This window comes from Chiloscyllium plagiosum, chromosome 17, assembly GCF_004010195.1.
Source record: "Chiloscyllium plagiosum isolate BGI_BamShark_2017 chromosome 17, ASM401019v2, whole genome shotgun sequence".
NCBI classification, from domain to species: Eukaryota; Metazoa; Chordata; class Chondrichthyes; order Orectolobiformes; family Hemiscylliidae; genus Chiloscyllium; species Chiloscyllium plagiosum.
The window spans coordinates 54236184-54257950 of NC_057726.1; the positions used below are offsets into that span (position 1 = coordinate 54236184).

Here is a 21767-nt window from a genome sequence, read left to right on the forward strand (position 1 = left end):
GCGCCTCATCTTCCGCTTAGGAACCCTCCAACCACAAGGGATGGACTCAGATTTCTCCAGTTTTCTCATTTCCCCTCCCGGGCTCATGCCCGAAACGTCGAATCTCCTGCTCCTTGGATGCTGTCTGACCTGCTGCGCTTTTCCGGCAACACATTTTCAGCTTTAACTTGCAATTATGTTTAGACCAGGATTCCCCAGAAGTATGCTACAATTAATATGGAGCTTGTACAGAACATTGGTGAGACTTCTTCTGGAATACTGTGTCCAGTTCTGGTTGCCAAGTTATTGGAAGGTATCATTAAATTGGAGAGGGTTTAGAAGAGATTTACCCAGATGTTGCCAGATATGGAAGGTATGAATTACAAAGAACGGCTGAGTAGGCTGAGACTTTTTCACTGGAGCCTAGGAGGTTAAGCAATGTTCTTATAGAAGTTTATAAAACAGTGAAGGGCAGTTAGGATTAATGGCAGTTGTCTTTTTCCTGGAATTAGATTAATTCCCTCCAGTATGGAAACAGGCCATTTGGCCCAACAAGTCCACACCAACCCTCCAGAGAGTAACCCACCCAGAACCATTCCATCTAACAATAGGCAATTTAGCATGGCCAATTCACCTGACACACACATTTTGGAGTGTGGGAGGAAATTGGAACAAACCCAGGGAGAATGTGCAGACTCCACACAAACAATTGCCCAAGGCAGGAATCGAAACCAGGTCTCTGGTGCTGTGAGGCAGCGGTCCTAACCACTGAGCCACCGTTCTACCTAGGATGGTGATTTCAAGACTAGGGGGCACATCTTTACAGTGAGAGGTGAGAAATTTAAAAAAAACATGAGAGATAAACCTTTTATACAGGGTAGTTCCCATATGGAATGGCCTTACTGAGGAAGTGGTGGATGTGGATTCAATTGCAATATTTAAACGTCATTTGGATAAGTACATGAATAGGAAAGCTTTGTAGGGATATGGACCAGGAGTAGGCAGATGGGACTAGTTTAGTTTGGGATTAGGTTCTGAATGGACTGGTTGGACTGAACAGTCTGGTTCCTTTTTGTATGACTGTATGACTCTAAATAATCTCCTTCTATTGTGTCTGATTCTACACTTGAGAGTTCCTGTTGAGTAAGATGTAGAAAGTTGAGTTCTTCCTGGAGACCAGGCAGCAATGTAAGCTGATTGAAGGATGGTGATCATAGAGAAACTGCAAGCTGAAGGTGGTCAATGGGTTTGTGGAAGCAACACTAAATTAAGCAGCATTCACAATGAAGACAAACAAGAAGAAGAGCAGGAGAGAATCCAAGCTCAGAACTGGGTACATGCTACACATTCATGCCATGTTTCCAATAGGCAGGTAAGGAACTGATACACTACAACCTGCTGTTAAAACTGATGCAAGAGCACTCACTGCTAGTTTGCTGTTTGTTTATCACAGAGTCAGGCATGAGGGCTCTTTAAAACTAATCTGAGGCCACTTTTCAAACCAAGCATTTTTGTAACATGTAATTTATTGACAACTGATTGTAAATTGGATTAAATTAATTAATTTACTCGCAACTTCTAGAAACAAAGTCCAGATGATTCTGTTATTTCACCAGTGATTACACATGTTGTCCTCACTTAAAGTTGGCATTGTGTTCCAGAGAATCGGGACATTAAGTGAAAAGACTTCAAGTGAAATCTGATTCCCAGAAGAATTGATCTGAAGACTAGAAGTATGTCCTGTATGGCCTTCTCCAGCAGAGAAAAAAAAATCACACCTGTACCTTTTACATTGAAATATAATAAAAAGAGAAAACATTGGAGAAACTCAGCCGGTCTGGCAGCGTTTATGGAGAGAGGAACAGTTATTATTTCAAGCCCAGTATGATTCTTCTTCAGAGCATCTTCTTCTCCTGAAGAGTCATATCGGACTCGAAAGGTTAACTCTGTTTTTCTCTTTCCATTGATGCTGCCAGAGTTTCTCCAGCCATTTCTCTTTTTATTTCAGATTCCCAGCACCTCGGTATCTTGCTTCATGCAGGGTCGGATTTAATCATGTCAGCATGGATTTAGTAAGGGGAGGTCATGTCTGATAAACCTATTAGAATTCTTTGAAGAGATAATAAGTAAGTTAGACAAGGGAAATCCAGTGGATGTTATCTATCTAGACTTCCAAAAGGCTTTTGGTAAAATGTCTCACCGCAGGCTGCTGAATAAGGTGAGGGTCCATGGTGTTCAAGGTGCGCTACTGGAATGGATTGACGATTGGCTGTCTGACAGAAGGCAGAGAGTTGGGATAAAAGGTTCTTTATCAGAATGGCGGCAAGTGACAAGTGGTGTCCCGCAGGGTTCAGTGTTGTGGCCGCAGCTGTTCACTTTATATATTAATGATCTGGATGAAGGGACTGGGGACATTCTGGCAAAGTTTGCTGATTATACAAAGTTAGGTGGACAGGCAGGTAGTACTGAGGAGGTGGGGAGGCTGCAGAAAGATTTAGACAGTTTAGGAGAGTGGTCCAGGAAATGGCTGATGAAATTCAATGTGAGCAAATGCGAGGTCTTGCACTTTGGAGAAAAGAATACAAGCATGGACTATTTTCTAAACGGTGAGAAAATTCATAAAGTCAAAGTACAAAGGAATCTGGGCGTGCTAGTCCAGGATTCTCTAAAGGTTGACTTGCAGGTTGAGTCTGTGGTTAAGAAAGCAAGTGTAATGTTGTCATTTATCTCAAGAGGGTTGAAATGTAAAAGTAGCAATGTGCTACTGAGACTTTATAAAGTCTGGTTAGGCTCCATTTAGAACACTGTGTCCAATTTTAGGCCCCACATCTCAGGAAGGACATACTGGCACTGGAGCATGTCCAGCGAAGATTCACATGGATGATCCCTGGAATGGTAGGCCTAACATATGATGAATGGCTGAGGATTCTGGGATTGTATTCATTAGAGTTTAGAAGGTTGAGGGGAGATCTAATAGAAACTTACAAGATAATGCATGGCTTACAAAGGGTGGATGCTGGGAATTTGTTTCCATTAAGTAGGGATACTAGGACACGTGGGCACAGCCTTAGAATTAGAGGGGGTCAATTTAGAACGGAAATGAGGAGACATTTCTTCAACCAGAGAGTGGTGGGCCTGTGGAATTCATTGCCACAGTGTGCAGTGGAGGCTGGGACGTTAAATGTCTTCAAGGCAGAGATTGATAAATTCTTGATCTAGCAAGGAATTGCGGGCTACAGGGAGAGTGCAGGTAAATGGAGTTGAAATGCCCAACAGCCATGATTGAATGGCGGAGTGGACTCGATGGGCCAAATGGCCTTACTTCCACTCCTATGTCTTATGGTCTTATTTTGAAAAACAGGGTGTCCTGAACTTTAAATGGCGTGTGTAAATGGCCGCCTCTCGTCCAGACAGACTCCAGTGGTTCTGTGTTATTCCGCTGGGTTGCTGTACTCGGCCCCAGCATTCCAAAGGCCTCCTTGTGGGAGGATGGGAGATGGCCGTTGAGCTCAGTCATTGGAGGGGATAGTAATGCTTTGGGAGTGAGGAGTGGGTGGGGAGTCCTCTGTCTTGTCTGGGTGTGTCCCAAGTGCAATGGCGGTCTGGGTCACGCCTCAGGGTGGTTATAATATGGCCAGGGGTGGGCAGCCACTCTGGCAGAGGCTCCCTGAGGAGTCCTCAGGTAGCAGTGTGGCACAGGAAGAGGCCACATGCTGACAGGTTGGCATTGGGCATTAGACAATGTTATAATGAATCTCTCAGGGCTCAATGAGATTTTGGTCCTCATAACTTAATGACTTTAAAGTGAAACAATGGTAAAAGAGGCTACATTAACAGTGGAGGACCCATACATTGCCGTCCACTGGAAGTGGCCTGACACAGTGGTAGCAAGAGGCAGTTGTACCTGGAAGATAGCTGGCAAGAGAGGCAACACTGTCCTGGCATTGCTCTCACCAAATCACCCCAGCCCTGGCCAGCACAGCTCCTGTCCTGGGAGACTAACAGCTGACGAAGACCATGCTGCAAACGTGTGGGAGAGGGAGATGTACAACAGGTCCCTCAATACGAGATAGAGACTCACACCAGAAAGACTATTTTATAAAATACTAAACAACAAGAAACATAACAGACCAAACTGAATTCAACAAACTTTGAATTTCTACATTAATAACAACACAGGCAATGCATTGACAACAATAGTTACTGGCATTTCTAGTATACGTCTGTAAGGGAGAGGGAGAAGGATGATAACTTGGGTCATCAAAGCCTTTATTTATGATTTTGCAGAGAACATTTTTATTTTCAGCTTGTTAACCATTTTAACATAAAGATGTTGTGACAAATGAAAATGTGTGATCATGTTTAGACATGATATTGAAATGCATAATCCTCACTCTGAACCTCCTCTGCACTAAACCAACTCCCATTTACAAATCATCCATGCAAGGAGCTATAGTCCATAAGGGACTTTAGGTATGTCTCTCTAATAGAGAGACTCAACTGGTTAGTTCTAGCTTGAGGGTATGACTGCACAAGCATGGAGTAAGGTGAGAAGCAGGTCTCCTTGAACAACCACAGCCAGGATTAAAGCCTTCAGCTTTAATCTGCACCACACTGAACTGAGTTAACAATCCCCACAAATCTGACCTAATCTACCAGAATTGACATCTAATCATACTGAAAACCTGCAATCAGATACCATGAGAAACTAGAAATTTATATTTCACCTTTAGCTTTGCACTTCCGTAAATATCTAAATTTCCCCAGTTTAGTGACTGAGAATACCAAAAACCAGCTGGTGACAGGAACACAACACAAGGCACAACACATCGTGTTTCACCTACATTCTCAATTGGAAAATAAAATTTAACATTATGCAAACACTATAATATCCAGCAATGATGAATTAAAACTGAACAAAATAATTTTCTTCAATAACAAAACTGCACAATCCTTCTGACTATTCGCAGGGTGGTTTTACAGCACCACCTCATGCTCTACGTTAGCATATACATTAGACTGCTGCATGCTCACAAACACCGAACAGGGCCGAATAGTATTTTCTAATAATCAGATGCTTTCCTTCACAAAATGCAACACGCACTTGTGCACAGTTATTTATAAAATTAGCTGATTATTTAATAGACCAGTGGAGTAGTTGCATTTTCCTACAGTATGCATTAGAAAGGTAAGAGCAGATAGTCTCTCTGCTCACTTACTGGGTTTGAACATTTCTGAAACTGTTTAGTATTTTATGAAGTAGAAGAAAATAAAGACTCGATCCCTATAGCATTGTATGGAAAACAGTACATGGATGAATCAGATAGATTAGTCAGATGCATATTTAACTGTAACAGCACCATCTCATTGATAACCCGTAAGGTTATGTACAAATCCCTCAATATAACAAATTGTATTGTGCTGTCAGCCTTATGTTTGCTAATTGTGGTGCAAAAACACCCAAAGATTGAAACCAGTCATTTAACCATCCAGCTCCTTTTCTCTGCCATTGCTGGTCTCTATTTAAAACCTGAAGCGTGTAGCATGAGGAAACAAAGAGCTCCATTCTGTCAACATCAGCACTACCAGATGTTGCCTTGCAGCTCACTCAGAAGTATAGCTCATTCTCCAAATCCCACTCCTTACTGCTCTCTCCTGCCACTCACACTCACTCTCAGCTTCACACACACACTTATGCCAATCATCTGCTGCTCATTCTGTGGACAATGTTGCATCAGTACAATTTAAATAGAACATCACCGTTTATTTTGATTTTTCAAGATGTCACTCCTATTTAATTTTTACTCTTTTTAACAAAAACTCCTGGGTGGGTCTCTGCCAACTGGTTGTCTTTAAACCAGTTATTGGACATGAATAAGGGTAATCTGCGGTCAATTACATATTGTTCAGTCCTATTAAATCAAATCATGTTGCCCTTTGATGTACTTAAATAGATAAAGAATATATAATTATCTAATACAATTATATAGAAAGGGCAATATATAATTTAAATACAATTAAATACGTGCAAGGGATGCATAACCACTAATACAAGTTAATAGGATGAAACAAATGGAATCATCGAATATATTTAAATGAAATCGAGGAATGTATAATCCCCTAGCATAATTTGATCTTGAAATTGGATTTTGAATTTGAACTAGTGGCACATGGGTTTTCTGTGTTTGAAAGGATTCAATGAATAAGCTGTAAGCATTTATGTAGCCATGATAGAGTCATACATAGAGTCATAGAGATGTACAGCATGGAAAGAGATCCTTCGGTCCAACCTGTCCATGCCGACCAGATATCCCAACCCAATTTAGTCCCACCGGCCAGCATCCGGCCCATATCCCTCCACAACCTTCCTATTCATATACCCATCCAAATGCCTCTGAAATGTTGCAATCGTACTAGCCTCCACCACATCCTCTGGCAGCTCATTCCATACACGTACCACCCTCTGCGTGAAAAAGTTGCCCCTTTTATATCTTTCCCCTCTCACCCTAAACCTATGCCCTCTAGTTCTGGATTACCCGACCCAAGGGAAAAGAGTTTGTCTATTTATCCTATCCATGCCCCTCATAATTTTGTTAACCTCTATAAGGTCACCCCTCAGCCTCAGATGCTCCAGGGAAAACAGTCCCAGCCTGTTCAGCCTCTCCCTGTAGCTCAAATCCTCCAACCCTGGCAACATCCTTGTAAAACTTTTCTGAACCCTTTCAAGTTTCACAACATCTTTCCGATAGGAAGGAGACCAGAATTGCACGCAAAATTCCAACAGTGGCCTAACCAATGTCCTGTACAGCCACAACATGACACCTTACCGTTAAGTGTATAAGTCCCAAAATGCAGCACCTCACATTTATCTGAATTAAACTCCATCTGCCACTTCTCAGTCCATTGGCCCATCTGGTCCAGATCCTGTTGTAATCTGAGGTAACCCTCTTCGCTGTCCACTACACCTCCAATTTTGGTGTCATCTGCAAAATTACTAACTGTACCTCTTATGCTCGCATCCAAATCATTTATGTAAATGACAAAAAGTAGAGGACCCTTCACCGATCCTCATGGCACTCCACTGGTCACAGGCCTCCAGTCTGAAAAACAACCCTCCACCACCACCCTCTGTCTTGTATCTTTGAGCCAGTTCTGTATCTAAATGGCTAGTTCTCCCTGTATTCCATGAGATCTAACCTTGCTAATCAGTCTCCCATGGGGAACCTTGTCAAATGCCTTACTGAAGTCCATATAGATCACATCTACTGCTCCGCCCTCATCAATCTTCTTTGTTACTTCTTAAAAAAACTCAATTAAGTTTGTGAGACATGATTTCCCACGCACAAAGCCATGTTGACTATCCCTAATCAGTCCTTGCCTTTCCAAATACATGTACATCCTGTCCCTCAGGATTCCGTCCAACAACTTGCCCACCACTGAGGTCAGGCTCACCGGTCTATAGTTCTCTGGCTTGTCTTTACCACCCTTCTTAAACAGTGACACCACGTTTGCCAACCTCCAGTGTTGAACACAGTGTAAGAGAAAGACTTCCTAGAGAGTACTGGGTATTTGTTTATATTGAAAGAACTTTAGAAGTGAACAAAGCAAATAGTTATGCATTAGACTCCATTTTAAAAGGTCAGGGATTGTTTAGTTTGTTTTGATTAGGGTAAACTCTCATAGCTTGAAAAAAATTTTTTTTTGTTTTTAGCTTCAGTTTGAGCAACATCAATTCTTGGCTAAAGAGTGATGCATAAACTTTCCCTCATGAGAAAGGGAGAAGACAGTTTAAAGACATTTGATAAGGTTCCCCATGGTAGGCTCGTTCAGAAAGTCAGGAGGAATGGGATACAGGGAAATTTAGCTGTCTGGATACAGAATTGGCTGGTCGACAGAAGACAGCCAGTGAAGAAAAGTATTTTGCCTGGAGGTCAGTGGTGAGTGGTGTTCCACAGGGCTCTGTTCTTGGGCCTCTACTCTTTGCTATTTTTATTAATGACTTGGATGAGGAGATTGAAGGATGGGTTAGCAAGTTTGCAGACGACACAAAGGTTGGAGGTGTCGTTGACAGTTGTAGGCTGCAGCGTGACAGTGACAGGATGCAGAGATGGGCTGAGAGGTGGCAGATGGAGTTCAACCTGAATAAATGCGAAGTGATGCATTTTGGAAAGTCGAACTTGAAAGTGGAGTACAGGATTAAAGACAGGATTCTTGGCAGTGTGGAGGAACAGCGGGATCTTGGTTTGCAGGTACATAGATCCCTTAAAATTGCCACCCAGGTGGACAGGGTTGTTACGAAAGCATATGGTATTTTGGCTTTCATTAACAGGGGGATTGAGTTTAAGAGCCGCGAGATCTTGTTGCAGCCTATAAAACTTTGATTAGACCGCACTTGGAATATTGTGTCCAGTTCTGGTCGCCCTGTTATAGGAAAGATGTGGATGCTTTGGAGAGGGTTCAAAGGAGGTTTACCAGGATGCTGCCTGGACTGGAGGGTTTATCTTATGAAGAGAGGCTCAGACTTTTTTCATTGGAAAAAAGAAGGAAGAGAGGGAACATAATTGAGGTGTACAAGATAATGAGAGGCATAGATAGAGTTGATAGCCAGAAACTTTATCCCAGGGCAGAAATTGTTAACACGAGGGGTCATAGTTTAAAGCTGTTTGGCGGAAAGTATAGAGGGGATGTCAGAGGCGGGTTCTTTACGCAGAGAGTTGTGAGGGCATGGAATGCGTTACCAGCAGCAGTTGTGGAAGCGAGGTCATTGGGGATATTTAAGAGACTGCTGGACATGCATATGGTCACAGAAATTTGAGGGTTCGTACATTAGGTTTATCTTACATGAGGATCAATGGTCGGCACAACATCATGGGCTGAAGGCCCTGTTCTGTGCTGTACTGTTCTATGTTCTATGTTTCTATGTTCTAAAACGGTTAGAAATAGCTCACTTCGATTTAACTGGTTTAATAAAATCTCCAGATGAGAAGATTTTGGCTAAAACCCTGAAGGCATTTTGAAACTGTGAAAGTTTAGGCTCAATGTGTGAAAGCTCCAGGCAGAGGCTATCAACTTCAAAGATTGGAAGTTGAAGTCACACTTAGATTAATTCCTATAGGGGTGGTGGAAAAGGAATTTGCTCTGATGTGAGTACTGGAAAGTGAAGTTTTTGTGATTAAAGAGGTCATATATCTAATGTGTGTTTTGAAATCTTTAAATCTGTGTTATGTGTACATGGCTAGGTTCATTCTATTTTATCTTAATTATTTTTGTGTAATAATCTTCTGTTTCATTGTTAAAATCAAATATGCCATATTGAGTACTCATGTTTCATTGAGAGACCACATTGATAAAACAAAACTAAATGATCGATCAAGAAATTTCAAAAGCTGATTGGGAGCAGATGTTCACAGGTAAAGGGACGGCTGGAAAATGGGAAGCCTTCAGAAATGAGATAACAAGAGTCCAGAGAAAGTATATTCCTGTCAGGGTGAAAGGAAAGGCCAGTAGGTGTAGGGAATGCTGGATCACTAAAAAAATTGAGGGTTTGGTTAAGAAAAGAAAAGGAAGCATATTCAGGTATAGACAAGATAGATCGAATGAATCCTTAGAAGAGTGTAGAGGCAGTAGGATCATATTTAAGAGGAAAATCAGGAGGGCAAAAAGGGGACATGAGATAGCTTTGGCAAATAGAATTAAGGAGAATCCAAAGGGTTTTTACAAATACATTAAAGACAAAAGGGTAACAGGGAAGAGAATAGGGCCCCTCAAAGATCAGCAAGGCGGCCTTTGTGTGGAGCCACAAGAGATTTTGCATCAGTGATAACTGTGGAAAAGGACATGGAGGATATAGAATGTAGGGAAATTGATGTTGACATCTTGAAAAATGTTCATATTGCAGAGGAGGAAGTGCTGGATGTCTTGAAACATATAAAAGTGGACAAATCCCCAAGGTGTACCCTAGAACTCGGTGTGAAGCTAGGGAAGTGATTGCTGGGACCCTTGCTGAGAGATTTGTATTGTCGATAGTCACAGGTGAGGTGCCAGAAGATTAGGGGTTGGCTAACGTGGTGCCACTGTTTAAAAAGGGTGGTAAGGACAAGCAGAGAACTATAGACCAGTGAACCTGGTAGACAATTTGTTGGAGGGAATCCTGAGGGACAGGATGTACATGTATTTGGAAATCGCATCCTGAAGAAGGGCTTATGCCCGAAACGTCGATTCTCCTGTTCCCTGGATGCTGCCTGACCTGCTGCGCTTTTCCAGCCAACACATTTCCAGCTCTGATCTCCAGCATCTGCAGACCTCACTTTCTCCTCATGTATTTGGAAAGGCAGGGACTGACTGGGGATAGTCAACATGACTTTGTGTGTGCGAAATCATGTCTCACAAACTTGATTGAGTTTTTTGAAAAAGTAACAAAGAGGATTGATGAGGGCAGAGCAGTAGACGAGATCTACATGGACTTCAGTAAGGCATTTGACAAGGTCCCCATGGGAGACTGGTTAGCAAGGTTAGATTTCATGGAATACAGGGAGAACTAGCCATTTGGATACAGAACTTGCTCAAAGGTAGAAGACTGAGGGTGGTGGTGGAGGGTTGCTTTTCAGACTGGAGGCCTGTGACTAGTGGAGTGCCACAAGGATCGGTGCGGGGCCCTCTACTTTTTGTCATTTACATAAATGATTTGGATGCGAGCATAAATTATAGTAAGTAAGTTTGCAGATGACACCAAAATTGGAGATGTAATGGACAACGAAGAAGGTTACCTCAGATTACAACGGGATCTTGATTGGATGGGTTAATGGACTGAGGAGTAGCAGATGGAGTTTAATTTAGATAAATGCGAGGTGCTGCATTTTGGGAAAGAAAATCTTAGCAGGACTTACACACTTAATGATAAGGTCCTAGGGAGTGCTGCTGAACAAAGAGATCTTGGAGTGCAGGTTCATAACTTCTTGAAAGTGGAGTCGCAGGTAGATAGGATAGTGAAGACGGCGTTTGGTATGCTTTCCTTTACTGGTCAGAGTATTGAGTACAGGAGTTGGGAGGTTATGTTGCGGCGGTACAGGACATTGGTTCGGCCACTTTTGGAATATTGTGTGCAATTCTGGTCTCCTTCCTATTGGAAGGCCTGTTGTGAAACTTGAAAGGGGTCCAGAACTAGAGGTCATAGGTTTAGGGTAAGAGGGGAAAGATATAAAAGGGACCTAAGGGGCAACTTTTTCATGCAGAGGGTGGTACATGTATGGAATGAGATGCCAGAGGTGGAGGTTAGTATGATTGCAACATTTAAAAGGCATCTGGATGGGTATATGAATAGGAAGAGTTTGGAGGGATATGGGCAAATGGAACTAGATTGGGTTGGGATATTTGGTCAGCATGGACGATTTGGATCGAAAGGTTTGTTTCCGTGCTGCACATCTTTATGACTCTATGACTAAGTCAGATTTCAGTCTGGGATCTGACTTGTCCAGTAATAACATTAGCTAGGATCATAACAACTTAACACTGGAAACAGAGATGGATGGGTTACTTTCAGGTTAACAAATGTAATTGCTGGGGTACCAACTAATTAGGATCAGTATCAAAAACCTGATGAAGACACCAATTGTATTATAGCCAAATTTGCTGATGATAGGTAAGAAAGAAAGTTGTGAGGATCATGCAAAGCAAAAAAGGCAGATGGAATATAAAACGGGAAAATATGCAGTTGTTAACTGTGGTGGGGAGAATAGAAAATCAAAATATTATTTCCATGGTACAGAGGCATCTGGATGTCCTTATACATGAAACACAAAAAGACAGCATGCAAAACAATAAGTAATTGAGAAAGTAATTGGAATGTTGCCGTTTATTGCAATGGGAATGGAGAATGCAAATCAGAAGTCTTGCTACAGCTATATAGGACTGCACTGAGAGTCCTACAAATATTTTTTGTCTCCTTACTTAAAAGGGATATACTTGAATTGAGTATAGCAGATCAGATAAAGTAAATGCAGAAAGGATGTTCTCAATGACCGAGGAGTCTAGAGACAGGGGTCACAGTCTGAGGATACAAGGTAGCCCAGTTAGGTCTGAGATGAGGAGAAATATCATCATCCAGGTGAGCCTGTGGAATTGAGGTGAAACGCTGAATATCTTCAAGAAGGAATCAGATATGGTTCTTAGGGTGAAAGTAATTAAAGAGTGTAGAGAAAAAGTGGGAACAGGGGACTGAATCATGTGATAAGACATGATCATCTCGGATGGCTGTGCAGGCTTGAAAGCCTGAATGGCCTATTCCTACAGTTATTTTCTATGTTTCTACGATTCACTGGTTGACTTGTGTGATTAAGGTGTTGTCTTCTGAAGATAGGTTGAGCAGGTTGGGTCTATAACTCAATGGAGTTTAGAAGAATGAGAGGTGGCCTTAATGAAAACTGAAGGGTTTTGACAGGTTGGACACGGTGAGAATTTGTTTTTGTGGGAGAGTCTACAACAGGACACAGTCTCAAAATAAGGGGCCTTCCATTTAAGGAAGTCAAATGACCTTCTCTTACTGCTATTTTCATATTCTGTTGCTGTTCTACATTCAATTAAAACTTCTTCCCCTGGCCCATTTTACAAACTTCCCCCAAACCACACCCATCTCCGACTCTGTCAAAGGCCTGAATTTGCAAATTTCTCCAAATTCCATTACTCTTTATACACACCCCAGGCTCAGCTTACCCATCAGAACACTTACAGCACCATTGACCCCATAAAACGCTGACTCCCTGAATTCCTTCTGGGACCCACTGATAACAGTTCTCTCACCTGGAGGTCTGTTCTCTGTCTTTTAAATCTGTGTCATCTCATCTCTACTCAAAGAACCAACGCATGACCTGCAGCTTTACAACTGCTGATCCATCTCCAAACTCTCTTTTCTCTCTAAAGTCTCTGAGTATACTGTTACCTCACAAATTGATGCCTAGTATTTTCCAGGAAGGTCATGTTTGAATTCCTCCAATCAGGTTTCCACTCCTGCCATGGTACAATCATGCTCTCCTCAATGTCACAAATGTCATCCCCATGTGATGGTGATAAGAGGAAATTATTGCTCCTCATCCTTCTCAGCCAACAGACTCTGGCACAGCTGGACACCTCCTCTGAAGCCTCCTGAGCTGAAAGGAATGCCTAGTTCCATTCTTACCTACCGAACTGGGCCAGAGAGTCACTTGAAGTGATATCTCTTCCTGCTCCTGCAATGTTACTTCAAATGACCGCGAACAATTATGCTTGATCACTCCTTTTCTTTGGCAACAGCATCCAAAAACAGCTCCTTGCGTTAGTATTGGTGGTGAACAACTGACTATTGACTTATTATCATGTTTTCTGTCACTTTAGTGATCTGTTAATTTACTTAAAATAATGGATTTCACTTCCCTGTTAAAATAATAGATGAAGAAATTAACTACAAATGTAATACGAACAATAATTTCTTGACTTGTTGACTTTCCTGTTTTAAAGCAATCTATTCTTGATTAAAGTTATGCCTAGTATTACATTGTACTTTGCAATATAACTATGCTGTAATACAGTTCCAAGTAATTACAATAATAATTAAAGTTCAAAGAAATTAAAAGCTAGAAGGGCAAAGTAATAATTTATCAAGCAAATAGATCTGAATTAAATTATAAATATTGCAATGCTCTTTCTATCTCCAATATAGTGCCTCATGTATATTTAATGGGAATCATAAGAAAACTGTCACTTTTACATGTAAAGTGAATGGTTGAAAAACTGAATAGATTTTCATTCTATCCCTGTCACTTTGCAATGTTTTGCCAGAGGAAATCACTCACCCTTTATAGAACCATTTAAAGTTGGAATAGACAGAATTAGGCTCTTAATTCAATGTTTTTGCATATTTTCTACACTTCAAAGTTTGCAAACTATCAAACCAAGATGGCGGTGGAGTAGTAGGGCTGAGCCCAGGGCTCCTCCCCTCCCACTGGCTTTTCTTCCTCTTTTTCTTCTTTTTGCTTTCGCTTTTCTTTCTTCATTTTGCTTTTCTTTAAAGCCTTTTGCAGGGATTCGGCAGCATCGTCATGGCAGTGAGAGCGGTCCATGTGCAGAATGGCAGCAGCTTCCTGGCGATCAGAGGTGGTGGTATCAGCAGTAGCTAGGTTGCGACTCCTCCTGGTGATTGGGGAGATGGCAAATCTCCTCCTGTCGATCTGAGCTGGTGACAGCAGCCATGACAGCAGCAGCAAAAACGTGACTCCTCCTGGCAATTGTTTTGCTATAAGAGACTCCAGGTGAGGGATTTTAAGATCTCTACATTTTTTTTTCTTTCCTTTTGGCTCTTTTTCTTTTATTTATGCTTTTTAAAAATTTACTTTTTTGGAAAATTATGGTTTTGTGAGTAAGATGATGCCAGTGAATGGCAATCTTGTGCACTTTTCTCTGTCCTGAACTTGAGTACACATGACAATAAAATCTAATTCTGATTTTACAAATACTGCATTCTGGCTGGCGGGAATGGAAACTGGCCCCCTGAGCTTTAGTGTTGAAATGTTCAGTCCATCTGGAGACATGCACACAATGTAGATTTTTTTAAAAGCATGCATTTATACACTGCCTTTCATAGTCCCACCACATCTGAAACATTTTACAGCCAATGAATTACTATTGAAGTGATGTCATACTTTTTAATACATGGACACGACAGCCAATTTTTACACAGCAAGCTCCCAAAAATAGCAATGACCCGATAGTCTGTTTTGGTGATGATGGTTCAGGAATGAATGTTGGCAGGAACTCCCTTAATCTGAACAGCATCATGGGATTTTTCTTGCTCATTTGAGAGGGCAAGTTTCACCCAAATTGAGAAACTTTTTTGGCTCCATTTCCTTCCTTTGAAAGTTTTTTTTTATCAACAACCATGTTCCCGCGTCCTACCGAAAGCATTGGATATGTTTCAACTTAGCTTCAACATCAGATGAAGCCATTGGCAACACTTGACAAATTACCAATGTAAGGTTTGTTTACACCATGGTGTATTAATGGGTGCTCTTTCTTAACATGGGAAGACCTCAGCTGCTCTAGGTATTGGGTCCAGCTATCCAGTGTGTAGCTGGTAAGAGTTTCCTTGTGGACAGAAACAGATTTAAATACCTCCACTTACAACCCCAATCCAGGAAACTTCCAGACAAAGGGGAAACAGTCTATTTTCAGTTTTCCTGAATCACCCTTGTTTCTTTCAGGACTGCCTGGGCCCTGGAAAACCTATCTTTTACAAAATCATGTTAAGCAGGTTCCTTTCCATCAGCCTCTGCATTACACAAAGATTGTCTCAAGCCTTAAGTTACAACAATGTTTCGCTATATTGCAGCAGTGACAGTTCAAAAGCAATGTGAAAGATTTGGTGAATTATGAAAATTTTGTTTAAGGAAGTACTTCCTCTAAGAAATGCCTTTACCTAAAGCAAATACATGTTGTGTATTAAAAAGAATTGATCCTTAGGAAGGTCATGTTTGTCTTTTAAAACATAGAACTATTATTTTTTTTAAAGTTTTTCTTAAGTGAACTATTAACAGATTTGACACTAGTTGCAGGAACTACTGCAGCCCAGCATCTGTATGGTATCTGTTTCATTCATCTGGAAGTTAAGAACTAGATTTTTTTTCCTACACACAGTAAAGATAATATTAGCGAAAAAATAATTACATAGAAAATCCAACTCTGAGAAGTAAGGATGGCTCAGTGAAAATATTGAGGTAAAAGCAGTTCTATCACATTGTCGACCTACAAGAGGTTACCACAAAAGAATCACTTATCGTGAATTATCACTTATAAGTAAAATATTTTGAAAGCACTTATACAGCTACCTATCCTTATTGGGTTGATTTAATATAAATTCACATAAATTAAATGTTTATTTTGAAACTCACTTGTCTCTCCAATAATGGTAACCATGGTGACCTACAATGTCTTCTACGGCTGCCAAAATGTGGTCAAAAGCCTTTGAATATAAGAAGCAAAAAGTGGTGTCAGATTCCTAAGAATTGACTTGCTATCAAGAAAGAAATGACAACAAATTACGATGAATATCTCCTGAGCTGACTGATCAAAGAACACATTATTGTGAAAGCAGAATATAGCTGCTACAGTCAGAAGCAATCATCTTATCTTCAAAAAATCTTTTTGTAAAATCACTGTAAACAAATGGAAACATAGTAACATTGAAGAAACCCGGGATACTAAGAAAACTTTAATTTAACAATAGTGATAGAGAAGGCTGTGTTTATCATGTGGATTAACTACGAAAATGGAAAAGTCTATTTTATGGAACTCAACTAATGCCCATTATATGCAGGTAATTAGCTGTTTGGATTCATTTATCTGGACTTTCCCACAGCATAGATGTTCAGGGTTCTGCAACTAGTCACAAGAACTGTTAGCCTTACCAACTTCAATAATTTTTGCACATATAGAGCCTCATACCTCACTTTGATTCCCATAACAACTTCTACTCATCACTGAAATGAAAATTTACTTGATTTATCTTTCTCCACACCTCTACCTTAACCTAGGAGTGTTTCCATGTTCAGATTTTCAACAGCATTTGATTTTCTTTGTCCCATTCGTTGCTTGCGACAGTTTTCCACAACTTATACCGTCCTATATAATACTGTATAGCTTTTCTCTGGTCAACTACTTACAGAGATGAGCTATCTCCGTCAAAAACAAAAATTACTGGAGAAACTCAGTAAGTCTCGCAGCATCTGTGGAGTGAAAGCAGAGTTAATGTTTCAAGTCCAGTGACCCAGCTTCAGAATGCTGCCAGACCTGCTGAGTTTCTCCAGCAATTTCTGTTTTTGTTTCAGATTTCCAGCATCTGCAATTCTTTATTTTTTGACATTTCTATCCCTTCTTTAAACTGCCAGTATTACTGGTAAAGGAATAGCTTAACAATTGCCAAATTGTTAAATTAAAGCAGTAGTTATTCAATTTAACAAAATGCTTAAAATTCTTCAATAATTGTCCGCTCATGTCCACTCCACAACAGACATCTGATTCATTTACTTATAATCAGAACAGTTACAGGAGGGGTCAATAAAGAAGACATTGTTTAGAGTTATCCTCTGGGTGGTTTAACTGTGTTTGTGTTTTGACAAACTGAAACCGGTTAATTCAGCAGATTATCAGTAACCTCTGACCAAACTTTTCTGAATCAGTGGGGACAGGATAGGAGATGGGCCCAGAATTCTCAGTTCTGACAGGCATGCTGGTCTACCAACATGAGCCACATTCAAACAGGCAAGGCCTGAGCTGGAACAGCTAACCGCACACAAGCAGCAAATAAATATATCAGGTCATTAAGGCAACAAATAGGGACCCCTCCTGACACAAATGAAATATTTCACAGAGATGTTTCCTGATACACATTGAAAGTATTGAAAAGGCATCTTGAGCTGCCCTCTCTCCCTTACCTGTCTCAGCAGATTACTACCCTCTCAGTGCTGGATGACACTCTATTGGCCCTCCTGCCTCAGAAGCCCACCCATCATCCTTAATTGGGTGGGGAGTGTGCGTTGCATCTTTAAACTTGTGTTAGATGTAAATAATTTGGTGTACTCGTCTTCTGCATAATAAACGTTTCATTTATTGTTAAAACCAAATCTTGTGTTTCAGTGAAAGACCACCCGTTACAAAAAGGATCTATCAAGCCAGATTTTGGCCTGGGGTCTGGTTTGTCCAATAATAATGTCAGTTGGGATCATAAGAAAACCCAAATCCTGTCCATATGTGGCAACATGTATGTACCAGATAGCAGTTTGACAATCAGTGACTATGAGAGCATTCGCTTATTACAATAGAGGAAAAGACTGTACTTTGAAATTAATGGATGGAAAATTGAATTTGCAGCAACAAAATTTAAGATTCTAGAAAGGAAAAAGACCAGATCTTGTACACCTACACGTTCATGCAACTCTTCATTAAGTGTGGGCTTGTGATGATCACTTCGCTTTACCTTCAACCATTTAACAAGCGGTTTAATGGTCAAACCCTGAAAAAGAAAATATATGAGAAAGACTTGAATGGATGTGCTTGGATATCTGCAGTGTTGATAAAAAAAAATTAAAGGGGGAAATTGATCATTTGTAGAAATTATAGTGAATCTGTAGCCCATTTCACACTCATCTGACCCATGTTTCATTTGACTACAGATTCTTATTAACCGTTCAGAGAATCATATAGTACAGAAATGCCCTTTTGCCCTTTGAGTCTGCACCAACACAAACTACACTATGACATTTCAAGTTCTCATCCAAGTACTTTTATGAGGTTTCCTACCTCAACTACCCTCATTCCAGAGCCCCCATCATCCTCAGGTGAAATTGTATTTTCTCAATTCCCCAATAAACTTCCTGCCTTTCACCTTAAAATTTTCCCCCTTTGTTACCGACTCACAAGATCAAATGCTTTCTATCCGCCATGCCCATGCCCTTCATAATCTTATACACCTCCGTCATTTCCTCTCTTAAATCTTCTCTGCTGTAAAGAAAACAGCCTGAGATTATCCAGTCTCTCTTCTCTTGAAACTAATATAATTAAATTAAATAACTTACAGAAACATTTAAATATGGGTTGCAAACAGTGGAACTGAGGAAAGACGGTCCAACCTCAGTCATAACACCACCTCAAACTAAATTCACCACCCCCAGTTTATATTGTAAGTTACTGTACATGATTGAACCATTTGTTCAATGGGAAATGAAAGGCTTTTGTCTGAAACATCGACTTTCCTGCTTTTCGGATGCTTCCTGACCTACTGTGCTTTTCCAGCACCACTCTAATCTAGACTCTGATCTCCAGCATCTGCAGTCCTCACTTTCGCCCCATATTTACTTTGTCTACAGCAATTCAGAACAAAAGAGGATACAAACATAAGAAAGGATTGAGCCATTCGGTACCTTTGAACTACTCAATAAGAGCTTGGCTGATCTTTTACCTCAGCCTCACCTTATAACACTGTTTCCACATCCCTTGTTTCTATTCTGTTCAGTTTGAATTTACCGAACTGAGATGTTCCAAGTGGCTTAAAGGAAAACAAAGGAAATGTATCAAACTTGAATTTGAACTTGATCTGGGGATTTTACAACAGTTAGTGGGAGTAATGTGGGAAGGTGAAGCTGTTGCAAAGATCAGCCACGATCTTGGTTGTATATTAAGGGAACTTGGTTGATGGATTTCAGTATATTTTGGAACCAATACAGTTAAATTAGATAACTTGTTGAAAACATTTACATTTTTATTGTAAACAATACAGTAGTGTAACTAAGGAAAGACAGTCCAATCTCAGTCATAGCACCGCTTCAAACCAAATTCCAACGCTCCCACATTTTTCATGGTAGGTCAGTGGACAAGATTGAGCCATTTGTTCAGATGTTGTATCATGCTTACTTGGTCAACAGTAATTCAGAACAAAAGAGGGTACAAACATAAGAAAGGATTGAGCCTTGTGGTACTTCTGAGCTACTCAACAATGAATGCAACAAAATTATTGATTTATTTTGCTCAGCAAAGATGCAAACAAACACACCAAATAAAGAAAAGAAATTTTCTCTGCAGACATCAATTTAAAAATAAACTAAATCTGCAGGACTATCCTTTTTCTTTTGAATCCATGTGGTGAAGTTACTTGTTACCTAAGAAGTGGGTTTCACACTAATTGACTGAATGCTCTTAACGTACAGAAAGATTAACCACTGTGGTCCTGGTACATTCAGAACCAAATTGTTAATGGTCAGAAATGTTTTAGTTGCCCTGGGAATACTCAGTTTATATTACCACCAATGGTATAATCGAGACTTAACAATCCAGAAGAACACAGCAAGGTTCCTGCCATCATTTTCAGCATCTGCAGTCCTATTGGTTTTTAGTTAAGATTCCAGCCAACACTTGATCACTAAGAAAACATTTCTCTATTAACATTTAATCTTGCTGACTATAGATATTTCTAGTCTCTCTGGGGAGATGTCAAATTCTGCCTGCTGTTTACTAATGTTACAAGTTTACAGGGTCTTGGTAAAGACCTCTGAACCATTGAAATTATGTTTTAAAAGATAGCATTGTATTGACTCAGGGAACTCAGAAGAAACTTTTTTATTTAGAGATTGTTCAGAATGTGGTATACATTGCCACATGCAATAATTGAAGGGCAACATGAAATCATTGCAGTGAGCAGTATAGATATATTGAAGGGGAAACTGGAAAAGCACGTGGAGAAATATGAATAGAAAGCTATGCTAATAAGTTTAGGTAGCATAAGCTGAAAGACGAGTTGTATAAACATTAACGCCTGCTTTATGTGCTGTAAATTCTATGCTGTAGTTGGGGTGACACTCCCAAGTGATGTGAAATTTATTTCTGGAACCGAAATTCAAAGAAATTCAAAGTGAACCTGCTCTGGCTGTATTATATTACCTGCTTAAGTTGTTACTAAACCAAAATGATGTTAAGATCATATAAAATATGCAGCTTTACTCCTGTAAAAACAACTTTAATTTTTGAAGTGCTGAAACCCTTTTCTCAATAATGGTAAAGTAAATACTGGGTAAATAAACTAACTAACTCATAGCATGTTGTGGTTCTGTTCACCGAGCTGGGAATTTGTGGTGCAGACGTTTTGTCCCCTGTCTAGGTGACATCCTCAGTGCTTGGGAGCCTGCTGTGAAGCGCTTCTGTGTTGCTTCCTCCAGCATTTGTAGTGGTTTGTATCTGCCGCTTCCGGTTGTCCGCTGCAGTGGCCGGTATATTGGGTCCAGGTCGATGTGTTTGTTGATAGAATCTGTGGATGAGTGCCATGCCTCTAGGAATTCCCTGGCTGTTCTCTGTTTGGCTTGTCCTATAATAGTAGTGTTGTCCCAGTCGAATTCATGTTGCTTGTCATCTGCGTGTGTGGCTACTAAGGATAGCATGTCGTGTTTGTCCTATGTAGTGTTTTGTGCAGTCCTTGCATGGGATTTTGTACACTACATTGGTTTTGCTCATGAGCAAAATCCCATGCAAGGACTGCACAAAACACTACATAGGACAAACAGGAAGACAGCTAAAGATCCGCATCCATGAACACCAACTAGCCACGAAACGACACGACCAGCTATCCTTAGTAGACACACACACACAAGACAAGCAACATGAATTCGGCTGGGACAACACCACTATTACAGGACAAGCCAAACAGAGAACAGCCAGGGAATTTCTAGAGGCATGGCACTCATCCACAGATTTTATCAACAAACACATCGACCTGGACCCAATATACTGTGGAAAGCTGGAACTGACAACCGGAAGCAGCAGGTACAAATCACTACAAATGCTGGAGGAAGCAACACAGAAGCGCTTCACAGGAGGCAACCAAGCACTGAGGATGTCTCCTAGACAGGGGACGAAACGTCTGCAACACAAATTCCCAGCTCGGTGAACAGAACCACAACAACGAGCACCCGAGCTACAAATCTTCTCACAGACTTTTAACTCATAGCATGTACCCTTCAAATCAGCATCAAGTCAAAAGAAGAGTTAAATTGATTGCTAACAGAGTAAATGATGTACTGAAATCAGAGAGGTTTCTGTTTTAATCAGTGCTCTGTGTTGAAGTGGACCATTCTCACCTGAAAGGTGAAAGTGGCCGAGCAGAGGCTGATAGCTAAGTTCGGTACCCATAGGGAGGGCCTCAACCGGGACCTTAGGTTCATGTCACATTACAGGTGACAACCATTGCACTATACACATATACACAGATACTCCTACACACA

General features: G+C 40.6%; 1 protein-coding gene across 2 annotated transcripts in view; it reads right to left on the reverse strand.

Annotated features, from left to right (window-relative positions):
- The window catches only part of slc9a5 (solute carrier family 9 member A5), a 279061-nt gene that overhangs the window by 70886 nt on the left and 186408 nt on the right, over positions 1–21767 (reverse strand). For both annotated transcript variants that reach the window (XM_043707124.1, XM_043707125.1), the window contains exons 8-9: positions 17924–18013; positions 15894–15964 (exon numbers count right to left, since the gene is read on the reverse strand). In XM_043707124.1, coding sequence (XP_043563059.1) covers positions 15894–15964; positions 17924–18013 — 161 coding nt within the window. The remainder of the gene's footprint in view (positions 1–15893; positions 15965–17923; positions 18014–21767) is intronic.